We start from the raw sequence: 13,831 nt of genomic DNA on the forward strand, positions 1-13,831 counted from the left end.
AACTAGACGGTCGCCAGTAAGAAAATATGATGATGTGATTTGTCTATAGAAGTGCCAAAATGTTGGCCAAAACAGTAAAGTACATGGTTTATGCTATAGTCATTTTCGTAGTCTTATAATAATTTATATGTATAAGAAATACTATTTCTTTTTTATTTGTTTTAATTATAAATAAAAATATTTCAGAGGCATTACTTGTTAATTTTACTTATTTATAATAAAATTAATGTTAACAAAACATTCACATTTGGATAAATTCATTAATATAATACATAAATCATTATTTTGATTATTTATTAATACAAGTATATAATTTATAACATATTTTTTATTGGTCTTATAAATAAATTATTTATTATTTCATAAATAAATCAGAAGAAATATTGGAATTTTTATAAAAAAAAAACATAGATTGGATAAAAATTCTAAGAAAATACTACTAAGAATGGTGTCCTTCACATAAATATCTCTAACCTGGGTAATGTCTCGTCGTTTGTTTTGAGCACATGCGTTTCAGACGAAGTATGGTAGTTGTGAAATTTATGAAGTGGAATTATTGCAAGAGAAAATAATTGAATGGCAAGTGTACTCTGATGCGTTTCAGATGACTTAACCCATTTTGAGGCTGAATTTGCAATCACAATAACCCATCTATCAGATAAAATTTATTTTACAAGAAAATTTGAGTTAAAAATGAATAAAACAATAAAATATATCTAACTTATTATTATTTTTTATCATATTATACTTTTTTAACTTTTATATTATGTTATTTTTTTAATTCTATCTTATTCCCTAAGCCACAATCACTTATAGCACCACAGTACCATAGCCAGCACCCACCAAGCTCTTGTGCGAACCTAAGGTTTGGCAAACCCTAGCCAATTGCAATCAAACCCACCAATCAATACTGAAAACGATGTTCACAATTAGAAAGGAAAAAAAAATAAAAAATAAAAAACACAGGGAAAAAGAACATTTGTCTTGATAATTAAAAATTTAAGGAGTAAAATAATAACATAGACAAAAAGAACCTATTACCGACGGTAATAAAGTTAAAGCTAGACCATAGTAATAGAACCAATAAATTTAATAGAATTTTAAAATTTAAAGAAATAAAATGAAAAAAAAAGTTCAAAAGATTAAAATGTTATTTGTCATATACAAATAATTTAAAATTAATATTATAAAAGAACTTTAAATTAATCACATAAGTAGATATAATAAAAAAAATTGTGTCAACTCAAATAACTAATTATCTGTGTAGGTTAAGTAGGATCAATAGTTTTCCAATCTTATATGAAAATTATTTTTCACACCACTCATTTTTGTTAGTTGTATCACTTTTTTTCCCGGAATTTAATTCTTAAAAGTATATTTAATATATTTTAAAAATTAAAATTTTAAAATTATTTGCAAATTATTTTTAATAGAGCAAACATGAGTGCAATCAACCCCATGGAATTCCTTTGAAATTGACAAAACAGAACAAGCTAGGAGGCAAAGTACTCAAGCAAATAAATGATTCTATAAGATAGATGCTTCCATTACATCAAATACTGTTAGTCTATAGTATTTAATTTTTGATTTCTACTGTAGAAGGTTAAGTGAAGATTTGGGACCACAAACTGATGTCTTCAATTCTTGTACTATGATGGTATGAATTGAAATAGCCCCAAGTAGGAATGTCAAGAAAGGCATCAAGTCTAACTACTAATCAAGGTTCTCAGAAGCCCAATTGCTGCTGTTAAGACTCCAAGTAACCCACCGGCAATGACCTGCAGTATAAACAAGAATGAGTAAATTTCTACTTTAATCACTGAGATTGAAATTGTAATTTATTTAAAGTGAAATGAAAAATAAAGTGAAAAGGAACTTAAATTAATGTTTTTTTTTTATAAAGTGAAGGACTAAACGAAGGTTTAGTAATGTTAGATACTTAAGTACGGGATATCTTACTGTTAAGAACCTACTTATCCCGGTTTTTATTTTTTAAGGACTTAAATCTGTCCACTTTAACATGCCCTGAGAGGTAAAAGAGAAGAAGCCACAAACAGATATAGGAGGAACTGGAAATAATACATAAAATGAGAAAAAAAATAGTGTGGAGCAGTTTTACCAAATCTAGTAATGTCAATGTAGATAAGCTAATCATAAATTGGAGTACATTCTGAGTTAGAATGAAAATAATCAGCAATTCTATAACCTGTCATTTGGCACACTATTTCTCTAACCAAAGGTTCATCATTCACTTGGTAATCTACATTACATAATAAGATAATGAGTAAGATAGCCTGAATGAGTTGAAATAATGAATATAACTCCTTGAAAACCTCAACCTTTAGCATTTTAAAGTGCTGTCATTATGGTGCACTGAATTCCATTGGTTAAACTTAGATCCATCAAATAGTCACATAAAACAATGAAATGAAAAATGATAACCTGAGAGGGTGTATGCCCAAGAAGTTCGCGAAGCGGCCTGCTTTCAGCCAGAGGATGCTCAGCTGGAAGTTCATATACAATTTGGTTTAAAACCTGGAAAATCCATTCACTCAAATTTAATAAAATCCATTGAAAACAACCAAAACAAAAGAGCAAAGCCTGCCATTTTATCTCTCATGTCTGTCATGAGAGACGTACACAAGAGAGAATATTGCATAGAGGGGCATCAAACCTCTGCTTGGCGTCCTGCTTGCAATCTTACACCAGTAGCATCATACATTACCTGCCAGCAATCTCTTTGTTAGAAATTTACACAACCATATGAACCAGCATTACATTAGTTTCTGATTATATATCAGAGTGTGTTTTTAGATTACCTTATTTTGAAGTTCAATTTGTTTTTTTACTGTTTCTTGGAAGAACTTAAAAATTTATTTTTCTCTAAATAAACTGTTACCACCAAATGCTTTCGTAACAGTAAATGGAGAAATGTCAGCAACACGTTCTTGAACCCACTCTTGGTAATTGATATATTCTCTAAAAAATCAAAGCACTTACCTTGTCAATTGATTTTTTTTTTTAAATTACTTTAATCTTTTAAAAACCTAACTAATTGCAGGAAGTGAGTTAAATAGACTGCTTAAAAGAGTGTCTTGCTAGCATTCATAACTAACATAGAACATACAAGTCTGTTGTGGCAGGTGCAGATATGTTGCAAGAATAGATTGAATATTCCTCATATCACATCACACATCATTATAATTAGTAAATAAAACATCAAGTCCTTTAAGAGGTCTTTACATATTACTGATTTATTTGAATAAGTATAGAGAGAAGTCATACAACACAAGCCAAAACCAAGGCAATAGCAAAAAGAGGTGCTCCTAAGCCTTCTTGGAACCCAATGGCAGCTGCAAGAGCAGTGACAGTTGCTGAATGAGATGATGGCATTCCACCAGACCCAACTAATTGTTTGAGATCCCATCTTCTTTCCTTAAACCTGCATATCTAAAAAAAATAAGACTCTTATTTATGTTTCAAAGTATTTTACAATTCTCAAATTTTAAAAATGAAAAAATAACTATTCCCCTCCAAACATACCCTTAGTTAAGTATATAGTTATTGAATTGACTTTATTATTATTTTCATTTTAATTTAAAAACTTCACTTGTCCAAGGATATCAAATATGTGTCAAATTGAATCAAGCTACTACAAAATCTTAGGACCAAAACAAGAAGATCAAATTGGATTTGAGTGTTAAGGAAAAAGAAAGGAAGCAAAGAAAAGGGAATACCAACCAGGTGGTGAAGAACTTGATAGATTGAGAAAGGGCAAAAGCAAGGATGGCAGAAATGAGAGGGTAGTTGGAAAAGATTGATGAGATTGGAGAGTGCATGGCTGAAATCTCAGCTTAATTTATGTGAAGCCAAAGGATTTGGGAACAGAAGGCTTAGCCTTAGAAGAAACAAAAGAGAGATTTCATTTGAGAAGAAATGATGACTTCTCTCTGTTTGGTTCGGTTGCTTCTTTCTTCTTCCAAATGCTAACTAACGGTCATACCTTAGCTTTCTCAACTGAATTTACTTTGCATGTTTACGGTGCATTCGTTAAATAATTAAAGTATTTCTCTAATTTTTTTAATTGTATAAGAGTTTATTTATGTTAGAAAGTTTAACATAAAATTTGTTAAAGCACGTTTTATTTTAACAAGATACCCTAAAATATTTATTAAAATAAATTAAAAAATTTAAGTGACCATAAGTTATTTTTATAAACTCAAATAAATTTTTTATTTATATACTTAATTTTTTAAAAATAAGGTCTTGAGTTTTAAATTTTTTATTTATATAAAAATATCTAATAAGATAATCAAATTTATCATATTATAAATATAATTAACTCAAATAATTTTGTCTAAATACAAAATACTGTTATTTTATGTTAGAAAACAGTGAGTACGTAATATTAACAAAAAAATTTGGTCATTTTTTTGGTCATTTAGAATAATGACAACAGTGTGATTCAATGGGAATGACTTTTTGTAAAGGTTTTACAAATTGATTTTGGTAATGAACGTCTTTCTATTATTTACAAGAGACAACTTAAATATAATTAAAAGGGGGAACATACAATTTGTCAAGCAACTGTGCAACATTGGATAATTTTAACGAATACTTTTATTTTAAATTTTTTGTTTAATTAATTTTTTTTACAGGGATAAATATTAAAATTTTCTAAATATTTTATTGATATACATCAGAATACATATAATATATGTTTTAAAAATATGTAAAATTAAGAACTCATTCATTGAAATTTAATTTTTATACAGTGTGTAATAAATAATTAAAGTAATGTATAATTATTAGATAATGTATGTTAAGATATTTCTTGTATGCTGGAAAAAAAAATTCTTTTATATTATTAATGAAAGTGATATATCCTTGATTCTAATTAAATAAAGTCTTCAATTCAAATTATATGTACGCAAACATCTTAACAATTTTCTTTATGAAACTAAGTAACATTCAGAATTTGGATAAGCTCTCTTACTATTTTTCACTACTCCTTAATAAGTTTTTCTTCCTGCCATTAAAAGTGAAATACTTGGTTTTTTCTCATGGGATTATGGTGTACAAACAAATTTAAGAATGAAAACTGAAAAAGAAATACATTTCATTAAATAAAATAAACAGTTTTAAAAATATTAATCTCAACCCTTATAATGAAATTTAAATAACTAAAAATATTTGAAAATATTTAATTTTATTTTTGTATCTTTAATATAATAAATATTTTTAACAAAATTTTATTATTTTTAGATGCTTAAACTCAATTTTTTGACTAAATTTAACAAAATTAACGATTTAAGTGAAATATAATATAGTGAAAAAAAAATAGATAATTTTATTGTTATTTTGTTCAAAACTAAATGAATAAATACATACTCATGACCAAAGAGTAACAACTTAGAAAATTGAAGTATAAAGTAGATGTTATGACAAGGATAGTAGCAATATATTTCTTTTAAGCATTCCTTTTGTCTTCATTTTTGTAATGTTATTTTCAACTTCTATGCCAAAAATCTTCATTCACTAGATATTTGAGAGTAAGCAAGTAATAACGCCATCATTCATTATTGGGTGCTATTCAAGAAAGGATAAGGAAAATAGAATAATTATTAATCAGTCTTTTTCCTTTTGATCCAAAGGATCACTCTCAAGGACAAGGTTATAACAACAAAAATATCAGACAGATAAGGATTGTAAATCCCTGATTCCTCCCACCATACTATCCCAACGGACAATTGGAAAATGCAAATAAATAATAGCAGAAAGAGGCAGGATTTCAATTTTCCTTTCGCTTCTGTCTCAAACTGAGATGACAGACATGTGCAGTCCTCACAATTACGACAACAACAACATGGCACAGAACTTCCTAATTCAAGTCCAACGACTTGATGGATCACAAAAATTGAGCTTTTTAGTTTTTTCCCTCTTGGATCAATGCAGATTTTGGATTCTTTTGAAGGCTAGGGACCCCCAATCCAAATCTGTCAGCTGGTAAAATCAATCGTAAATGGCTAGAGCATATCTTTTTCAACAATATTCTTAAGTTCCCCCTTTGCTGCTTCCATCACCACCTTAAAGTCTATATTCGTATACCTTCCCCTGCAATCCACAATTAGAAGTTCAGTTTTAGCACCTTGCTCTAATCAATGTTGTAAAATGTGCACACAGAAAAGATTCAATAACTATTAAATCTTTGTTTGGAAAACAAAAATAGGAGGGGAAAAATGAAAGGAATGGAAACTACTGCCCCCTATATTTTCCTCTTCTTTGTTTCCCAGAAAGCTAAAAGTTTGGAAATAGCAAATCATGACTAATGTTTGCCAATTAATTTCCTATGTACCAGAAATGAGTTCTACTCCAAGCTGTTGAAGGATAGGCTGGGCTTGCAATTCCATGCATTATCCTCGCAATGGCTCTTGGTGTAAATCGAGCCTGTGAATTGCTCTGTAGAAAGACCTGGTGATCCCCAAAGGAAAATGTGGTTTTCAAATTTTCTCTTCCAAACATGATGTGCGTTGAGTTTATTTAAGATTACCATAATGCCCATGTGACAACTTACCTTTATATCTGCCCGCAGGAAAGGGCTGCACATGTAAATACAACAAATTTTAGTACGAGATAATAATGTAGCATATAGCACAGGTATATCCTGATCATCAAATAATAGGTTGTTACTTGCAAAAGAATTTTATATCTGATGTTTCAACTCCGAATAGAATTCAAGTTCATCAAGCTTAAAGCCATATTAGAAGTCAGTGGTTAAATTTGTGTTCTACAGAACTTAGGTGACAACAATTATAAAGTACCTGCTTTGACCAATTTTCTTGCAGAAATCAGTATTATCGACTCCAGCAAAGTAATCCATTATTTTCTTTTGCAAGCATGGTGTGTGATCAGCACTACTACAACCTTGCATCTTATCACATAGGTTTACTGCGAAGTATGCAGCATTAAACATTACATCCAGTTTTCTTACCTACTCAAAAAGTAGAACCAAAAGAAAATAATCAATCAGTGATAACTTGAACAAGAAATTTGACTCTACAAACACAAAGAATGCAGACATATCATCTAAAATGAATTATCCAACCAGCACTTATTCATGGTTCAGGACTTCTGATTGTTGAGAAGAATATAGGACAATATCATAAGAACATTACATTTCAATCTTTAATCCCAAAAGGGAAAGAAATTGTGCAGAGGACCACGTCCAAAATGAATATATTTTTCAAAAATACCATAATGAATAAATATCCCACAAGTTTATCAGAATTTACATACCTTACAATTTTCAACTTCTGATAACCATCGGATAATATCTGCTGATAGACATAATAAGTCTGTTGGGACTTCAACAATCCTATAACAGTAGGCCAAGTCCTTCATTTCATAAGTTATTTCTCCCATCAACTGAGAATATTTCATGAAGAGCGAGGTCAGATCGTACGCACCAGAATATGGCTATATTGCTTCCAATACCACACATATGGTCAGAGATCCCAGATTAGAATCAAAATAAAAATATTTTAGTTTTAAAAACAAATTGCTTGCAAGATTAAACTTTTGAAAAACCCCAGATGCAATACCCTTCTGATTCTGCATGTACACAGATACACAAACACTATTTCCAGATGATAACAAAAGATAAAACATCAGTGTATTGAATATCTGGACCTATCATGTATTATGCAAAAGATTTTCAAGACAAGGTAAACTAGCATAGGGTTTAAGATAATTACAATAATAAAAAAAATTCAAAACATAAATCATGGTGTAAGTATTTATTGCTGAAATATTATAAGAATAAAACTCCAGCATAATCACTATGTTTTTCTTTCAAGCACATTCATCAGCAGTTTAAACAGGAGTACTGTAGGCTAATTGGAGGTTTAATGCAGGGGCAAGTATGGGAAGTATTTGTCCTTTGGACTACTATCCAAAATCAAAACTCGGCAATTACCATGAATATTAAACTGCATTCAATCTTAGTGAAATTTTTTAAGAACGACATTGTTATACGAAGATGTTTCCCATATCAATTTTCAATCGTAATATCTGATGTCTTTGCTTAAAGCATAAATTCTTGGATGAATGTGTTTTCACTATCTTCTGATATGTAAACCATGCAGCTTAAGAAAGTTGGATAGGACTTCTCTTATCATACTTCGTTGCTGTGGGGTAGTGAATTTCAATTTAATTACTCAGAAGAAAGAAGACCTCTTGGACTTCTTAAACATATTTGTTAAGCACACATGTGAACTGAAGAAAAATATATATCCATTAATCCAAACCTTCAGGTCGTACAACTGATTTGTTATTTCAACTGCTGTAACCCCTATGTCGTTTGCCACAGTTGGAATGTCAAAAACATATTGCCCATGCTTATTTTCGGACCTGAAAATCACATAACAACAATTCAGTTAAACGGATGTATGAACGTAAGTAGAATTAAACTGCTTTTCTATCATAATCAGGAACCAAGTACCATCAGCAGATATACCTCCCCTTTATATAAATTGAAAATTTGAAATCAGACTCCATCTTAAGGAAGCAACATTAAAATATTAAAATAACTCATAAAACAGTGACCATCCAGAGGAAACCGGAAAGATTTGAAACAGTGGAAGGCCAAGAAATGTCATAAGCTAACTATTATTACCTTTTTAGAATTACAGCTATAACAGAAGCCTTTTGAGCAAGGACTGGTGGAGAAGTCTGCATTAGTGCCAAAAATAAAAAAACTATAAGCACCTAAATTATTATTCAAACCACGCTTCTTCCTTTTTCTTTCTTTCTAGATTTCAGTTAAAATTACAAACATGACATTGAAATGTCTTATTTGAAATTTACCTACAATCTATAGTTTATGATATAGTTTAAATATATAGATTCAGAGAGATAGCATTCAATGAATTTACTTGTTCAACATGAAAAGGTGTATCCGGCACACACCTTATGAAAACTCAAAGTGCAAGTCGCATTTATCTGTGGAAGTAACTGCAAGTACTGAACCTCACCCAATTCCAAGCGTGTCAAGAGTGTGAGCATCACCTGGTAAAGGAAAATATGGGAAAATTTTTTAACTGCAGACCTAGAATAAAATAGGCAACATATAATTTCTAGAGGTTCCTTAAAAGAACAGGTTTCATTTCTAGCATATTATATTACATGATAAGATAAATGCTTGCAACATACCCTGCTGAACACATTTGTTGTAATTGGTCAGTTTTTAAAAAAGTCAAACCTCTTACTTTATAAATTGATTATTTTTTTGGAATTACTTTGACTTTTTAACAAACTGATCAATCACATGCGGTGCGTAAATAGTGTGTCTAAAAAAGTATGTTGTTAGCATTCCTCACTTACATAAATAGAAAAAATTACTAATATGGGTAAGAGCAAAGGAGAGATTTGCATATGTTATAATAAACTTGCATAAGTGGCAAGTGTGGGAAGCATTTGGGTAAAGTTATGGGCTGAGTGGGGATATAAGGGGAGAGGGATGAGAAGGTAGGTAATCAATTGGGTAGTTTTGGGTGGCTCTTGCTAGAGGGCAGAGAAGTTCCTTCTCTGATTTGATTACTTTCATCATCTGTTTCTACATGTTTATATCTTCAGTAGATTAGCCTTGTAATCAGTTCTCTGAATATTTCCTTTATTATTCCTTAGTAAATTCAGTTCCTATTATTGTCCAAAAAAACCCTAATTACTGCTTAGAAACCCCACCTTAGCCTTATCAGGTTTTAAGTTAATCTTGATCAAGAGTCAGATAAAACAAAACATTTTTATACAAATACAGAGATCACCTACAATCATTGGCTAAAAATGGCAATTTTACAAAGCAAGCATACCCTACAGATCCCACCCTAATGATTTTCTATTAACCATGTCCAACAACTCTGGAGCTACAAGGATGGCCATCAAAAACTTGTATCCCCCTTTATTTATCATAAAAATATCAGAACAAGTAATTCCTCAATAGGATGTTATGAAAGCTTTCTAAATTTTAAATTGAAAATCACTCGTCTTAGTTATCAAAGTTATGAATTTAAATGAACAGTAGTATTGAGTAGAGGACCTCTTCTTTCATGTCAAACCTGCGTGAAGCAGATTCTCTGATTAATGAACAGATTTTCCCACAGGAATTTTTGTCAGCAGGAAACACTTCACACAGAAATTTGTTTACTGCATATTCATCTACTACTTCGCTGAGGATAAAAAATTGTGTTAAATACAGAACAATTTAACAGTGTGCAGAAATGAAAAGAAAAAAAAATTGTTACCTATGTGTTAGACTACGAAGTTTGAAATAAGTCTCATCGTCATAAAATAGGTGACAATATGACAACCTCCCATCCCTTCCAGCACGTCCTATCTCCTAAAATATCCATACCATTTGTCAAGCAAAGCATATGATAGAACATCTTGCTATGCTACTACAAAAGTTTAGGCAAAATCGTATACCTGTACATACTCTTCCAGACTTTCAGGCAAACTATAATGAATTACCTAAATACACATATCACAATGGTATGAATTACTGTTATATACAATATCATTTATATTGCGATGCAAATATGCGGTGTGTAAAATACAAGAGAAAAATGTATGCAGAGTGATGCTCAATAACGGTATTTTGTAAACTGTAATTATTAACTAAAGTAAATAGCAGCATATTAGCATGAACAGAAACTGGGGAAAGAAAAGGCTCAATTATCCAAGACCATTTGTCGGACTTTGGAGCATTAAGTAACCATAAATAAAAATCTTCAAAGGAAGAATCAGTATACAGTCACAGTTCAAAGCTTTATAGCATAAGACACATGGAAAAGCAGGTTACCATGCAACAAGAGCACAGTGACAATCAGTGAACCACTACATGAGCAAACCTATAGAACTTCTATTGTCAGAAACCAGATCATGCGAGTAATGCAGAAAACCATGACATGTTAATAAGCCTTACAGCTCCAACATCTCTTTTATCTAGTCCCATGCCAAATGCCACAGTTGCAACAACCTTCATAAAAAAGAATATAAGATATAAGTTGACAAAATATAAAGCAAGCAAACAGGCAGACTATTATGCAAAAATGCACATGCCAGAAATTTGACAAAACTAGTGAATCGACAATAAAATTTATCTCACCACTCTGATCTTGTTGGAATTAAACAACTCCTGTACATAGCTACGTTCCTTTGCAGTGATACCACTGTGATAACTCTAGGTGATAATTCACATCAATCATCAGATTTCACACTCATTTGTCAAGGATTACACAGAAAGACATGTAATGTCAAAAAGAAAAATTTGGAGCTAACCTTTGCCATGATATTGCTATCATTCAAATACCTGCTAATTAGATCAGTTTCAGACTGAAACAATAAGCAGCGTCATTAATTCCCACCAATAAAGATAAGTTACAATATATCCAGTTATCCACTATAGAACATGATGTTCCTAACAAACTTGAATAATTAAACATATTCTAAACCTGAGTCATAAGGATTTCAATAACTTTGCAAACAATATTATACACATCAAATACTGAGCTAGAAGCAAGGATTTATAGCAATATAAAGACAGATGACTTTTGAGAAATCATAGAACATCCTCTGAAAGGTGAACATCATGTCCATATACACACCTGAAATTTGCAGTATATGATGATGCTTTGAACTTCCGCAAAAGGAGGAGACTTAATCAAACTCAGCAGGTCTTTCATTCTATTACGTTCAAAGTATTAATATATAAGTTCAACAAGTTCAGATGAGGTAAGCATACAGGGTGAAGCAGTAATAGAACCCTCTAACTTGCCTATTTCTGACCAAAGACACTGACAACTGAAAATTATCCCTTAACTGTGCCTTCTGAATAAGATTTGTGCAAGGAATATCTAGAGCAGACATGATAGCATCTAAAGTTGTGGTTGTAGCAGTTGCTGTCATTGCAAGAACTGAACCAACATTAAGTGTTTTATGAAGCAGAGATGCTCTAAGTCTCATAAACGAAGGTCGGAAATTGTGAGACCTGTAAAAATGTTAAACATCTCAAGATCAACCAGAAAGAAGAAGCATAAAATGTGAGATCTCCAGTGTGAAAATATTGTAATTAATATTACTAAAAAAAACATAGGAATCCCCTCACCATTCAGATATGCAGTGTGCTTCATCAATAACAACAAGTGAGATGGCTGGCATAGCAGAAATAGTTGACAGAAACTCTTCGTTCAGGAACCGCTCTGGCGAAACATAAAGCACCTGTATGAATTAGGGTTTCTAATATTAGCTTTAAGATAACAGTACTATCATCATCCATAAACAAATCCCAACATGCAAACATGTAATAAGAAAATGGCCAGTAAATAATCAACCATGGTATGCCATCCAAACTGCAAGAGTGCTACATAATCTGAGCAAATGTTGCATTCGGTTATCAAAACTCATACCTTTATTGCACCTTGTCGAAGCTGGTTGAGCGACTCAGAGACTTCTTTAGTTGTCTAATATAATTGAACAGAAATGGGATTTAAATGATGACATTCCATATATCAGACAAAGCAAATTGAGCATAATGGAGAATGCAAAAAAGTATATACAACACCTGAGTGCTGGATAGAAGACCACCCCTAATCACTTGAGGCAATTGCCTTAACTGATCAATCATCAAGGCCACTAATGGACTAACAACCAATGTAATCCCAGGCAAAACCACAGCAGGCAACTGATAACACAGCGACTTCCCTGCACCGGTCGGCAAAACAAGCACGCCTGACTTCCCAGCAAGAACCATCTTGATTGCCTCCAGCTGCCCTTCTCGAAAACAATCATATCCATAAATCAATTTCAACAACTTCACCAAGTTCTCATCCGAAGGGTCAACACGCGCTGTCGCTACAGCCTCATCCACTGCATTGCAATCAATCTGTCTTGTCCCACAACACCCCCTTTGCTTCAATTGTCCACTTTCTGCAGCCAAACCAGCCAGCTCCTCTTGATCCTCCCCTTCACGTTCCAATTTCCCCTTACCTCTCTTGTACCTTTTATGACCAAATTTTCCACCTTTCTTCCATCCCTTGTTAACAAACTTCCTTCTCTTTCCACTCAAATTCAGCTTCACATAATTCCCTTCACCACCACTGTTTCGCAACTTCACATTCGGCATTGGCGCGCTAGCACCTATCAAATTAGGGTACAGCTTCTTTCCCTGTTTCCTAGCTTCGCCACTCTCAACCTTGGGTCCTGAATCAGACGCAGAAATGAAAACCGGTACAGTTCCAGAAGCTTCTAAATTGACGAGAGGTCTTCGAATGTTCGAGCAGGAAACCTTGGCGCCTGAATCAGACGCAGAACTAAGAAGCGGTTCGGTTCCATAAACTTCTAGATTGCCGAGGGGTCTTCGAATCTTGGAGAAGTGAGCGGAGTTGGAGAAGAAGAAGCCGGCGGGGAGGGTTTCGATGGAGAGAGAAGTTGACGGCGCAGAAATGCAATCAGAGGGTCGCCGAATTTGGAAGGGAAGAATGGTGGGAAGGGAGAAAGAGTCTTGGTGGGTCGGGTCGGGTTTGGATGGAGTTTTGGAGGGTTTGGAAGGGAGTGTTTTGGATCTTGAGGGTTTGATTCTGATTCTGGATTTAGAGGAAACTATAAGAGGTGGCTGTAGTGGCGGCGGCGGCGGCGGCGGCGGCGGCGGAGTTGATTGTCTTGGTGGAGTTGCAGAGACGTAAGACCCGTCGGAATCCGAATCGGAGTCCATTGTTGTTGTCGACGAGAGAGGGTAAAAGAAAACACATATAAAAGCTAGCTGTTACCTTTGTTCAAT

The 13,831-nt window shown here is 32.7% G+C and overlaps 2 protein-coding genes across 2 annotated transcripts; both read right to left on the reverse strand.

Annotated features, from left to right (window-relative positions):
• Positions 1–1,682: 1,682 nt before the first annotated feature.
• On the reverse strand, positions 1,683–3,949 carry LOC113856164 (uncharacterized membrane protein YuiD). Its single transcript, XM_027487874.1, has 5 exons — positions 3,742–3,949; positions 3,286–3,442; positions 2,675–2,725; positions 2,443–2,535; positions 1,683–1,778 (listed from the first exon to the last, which is right to left on the reverse strand). Exons 1-5 carry the CDS (start codon positions 3,837–3,839, stop codon positions 1,707–1,709), a joined length of 471 nt encoding a protein of 156 aa, XP_027343675.1. The 5' UTR covers positions 3,840–3,949; the 3' UTR covers positions 1,683–1,706.
• A 2,034-nt stretch (positions 3,950–5,983) lies between these two features.
• On the reverse strand, positions 5,984–13,765 carry LOC113856456 (ATP-dependent DNA helicase Q-like 5). Its single transcript, XM_027488274.1, is given in 20 exon segments — positions 5,984–6,114; positions 6,356–6,471; positions 6,575–6,599; positions 6,822–6,991; positions 7,297–7,425; positions 8,307–8,409; positions 8,675–8,730; positions 8,968–9,066; positions 10,094–10,223; positions 10,299–10,393; positions 10,480–10,524; positions 10,979–11,032; positions 11,162–11,236; positions 11,335–11,388; positions 11,661–11,766; positions 11,822–12,043; positions 12,161–12,273; positions 12,462–12,515; positions 12,617–13,254; positions 13,366–13,765. Coding segments are annotated over 20 exon segments (2,772 nt in total). The 3' UTR covers positions 5,984–6,026.
• Positions 13,766–13,831: the final 66 nt, after the last annotated feature.

The sequence above is a fragment of the Abrus precatorius genome, unplaced genomic scaffold (assembly GCF_003935025.1).
Source record: "Abrus precatorius isolate BTA unplaced genomic scaffold, Abrus_2018 Scaffold11, whole genome shotgun sequence".
NCBI lineage: Eukaryota > Viridiplantae > Streptophyta > Magnoliopsida > Fabales > Fabaceae > Abrus > Abrus precatorius.

Excerpts from the sequence above, each read along its gene's own strand:
- LOC113856164 (XM_027487874.1), bottom strand. The coding sequence starts at position 3,839 with ATGCACTCTCCAATCTCATCAATCTTTTCCAACTACCCTCTCATTTCT. Across the intron at positions 3,443-3,741 it reads ATCAAGTTCTTCACCACCTG|GTTTAAGGAAAGAAGATGGG; the intron begins GTTGGTATTCCC and ends TTAGATATGCAG. Across the intron at positions 1,779-2,442 it reads TTGGGCATACACCCTCTCAG|GTCATTGCCGGTGGGTTACT; the intron begins GTTATCATTTTT and ends TTTATACTGCAG.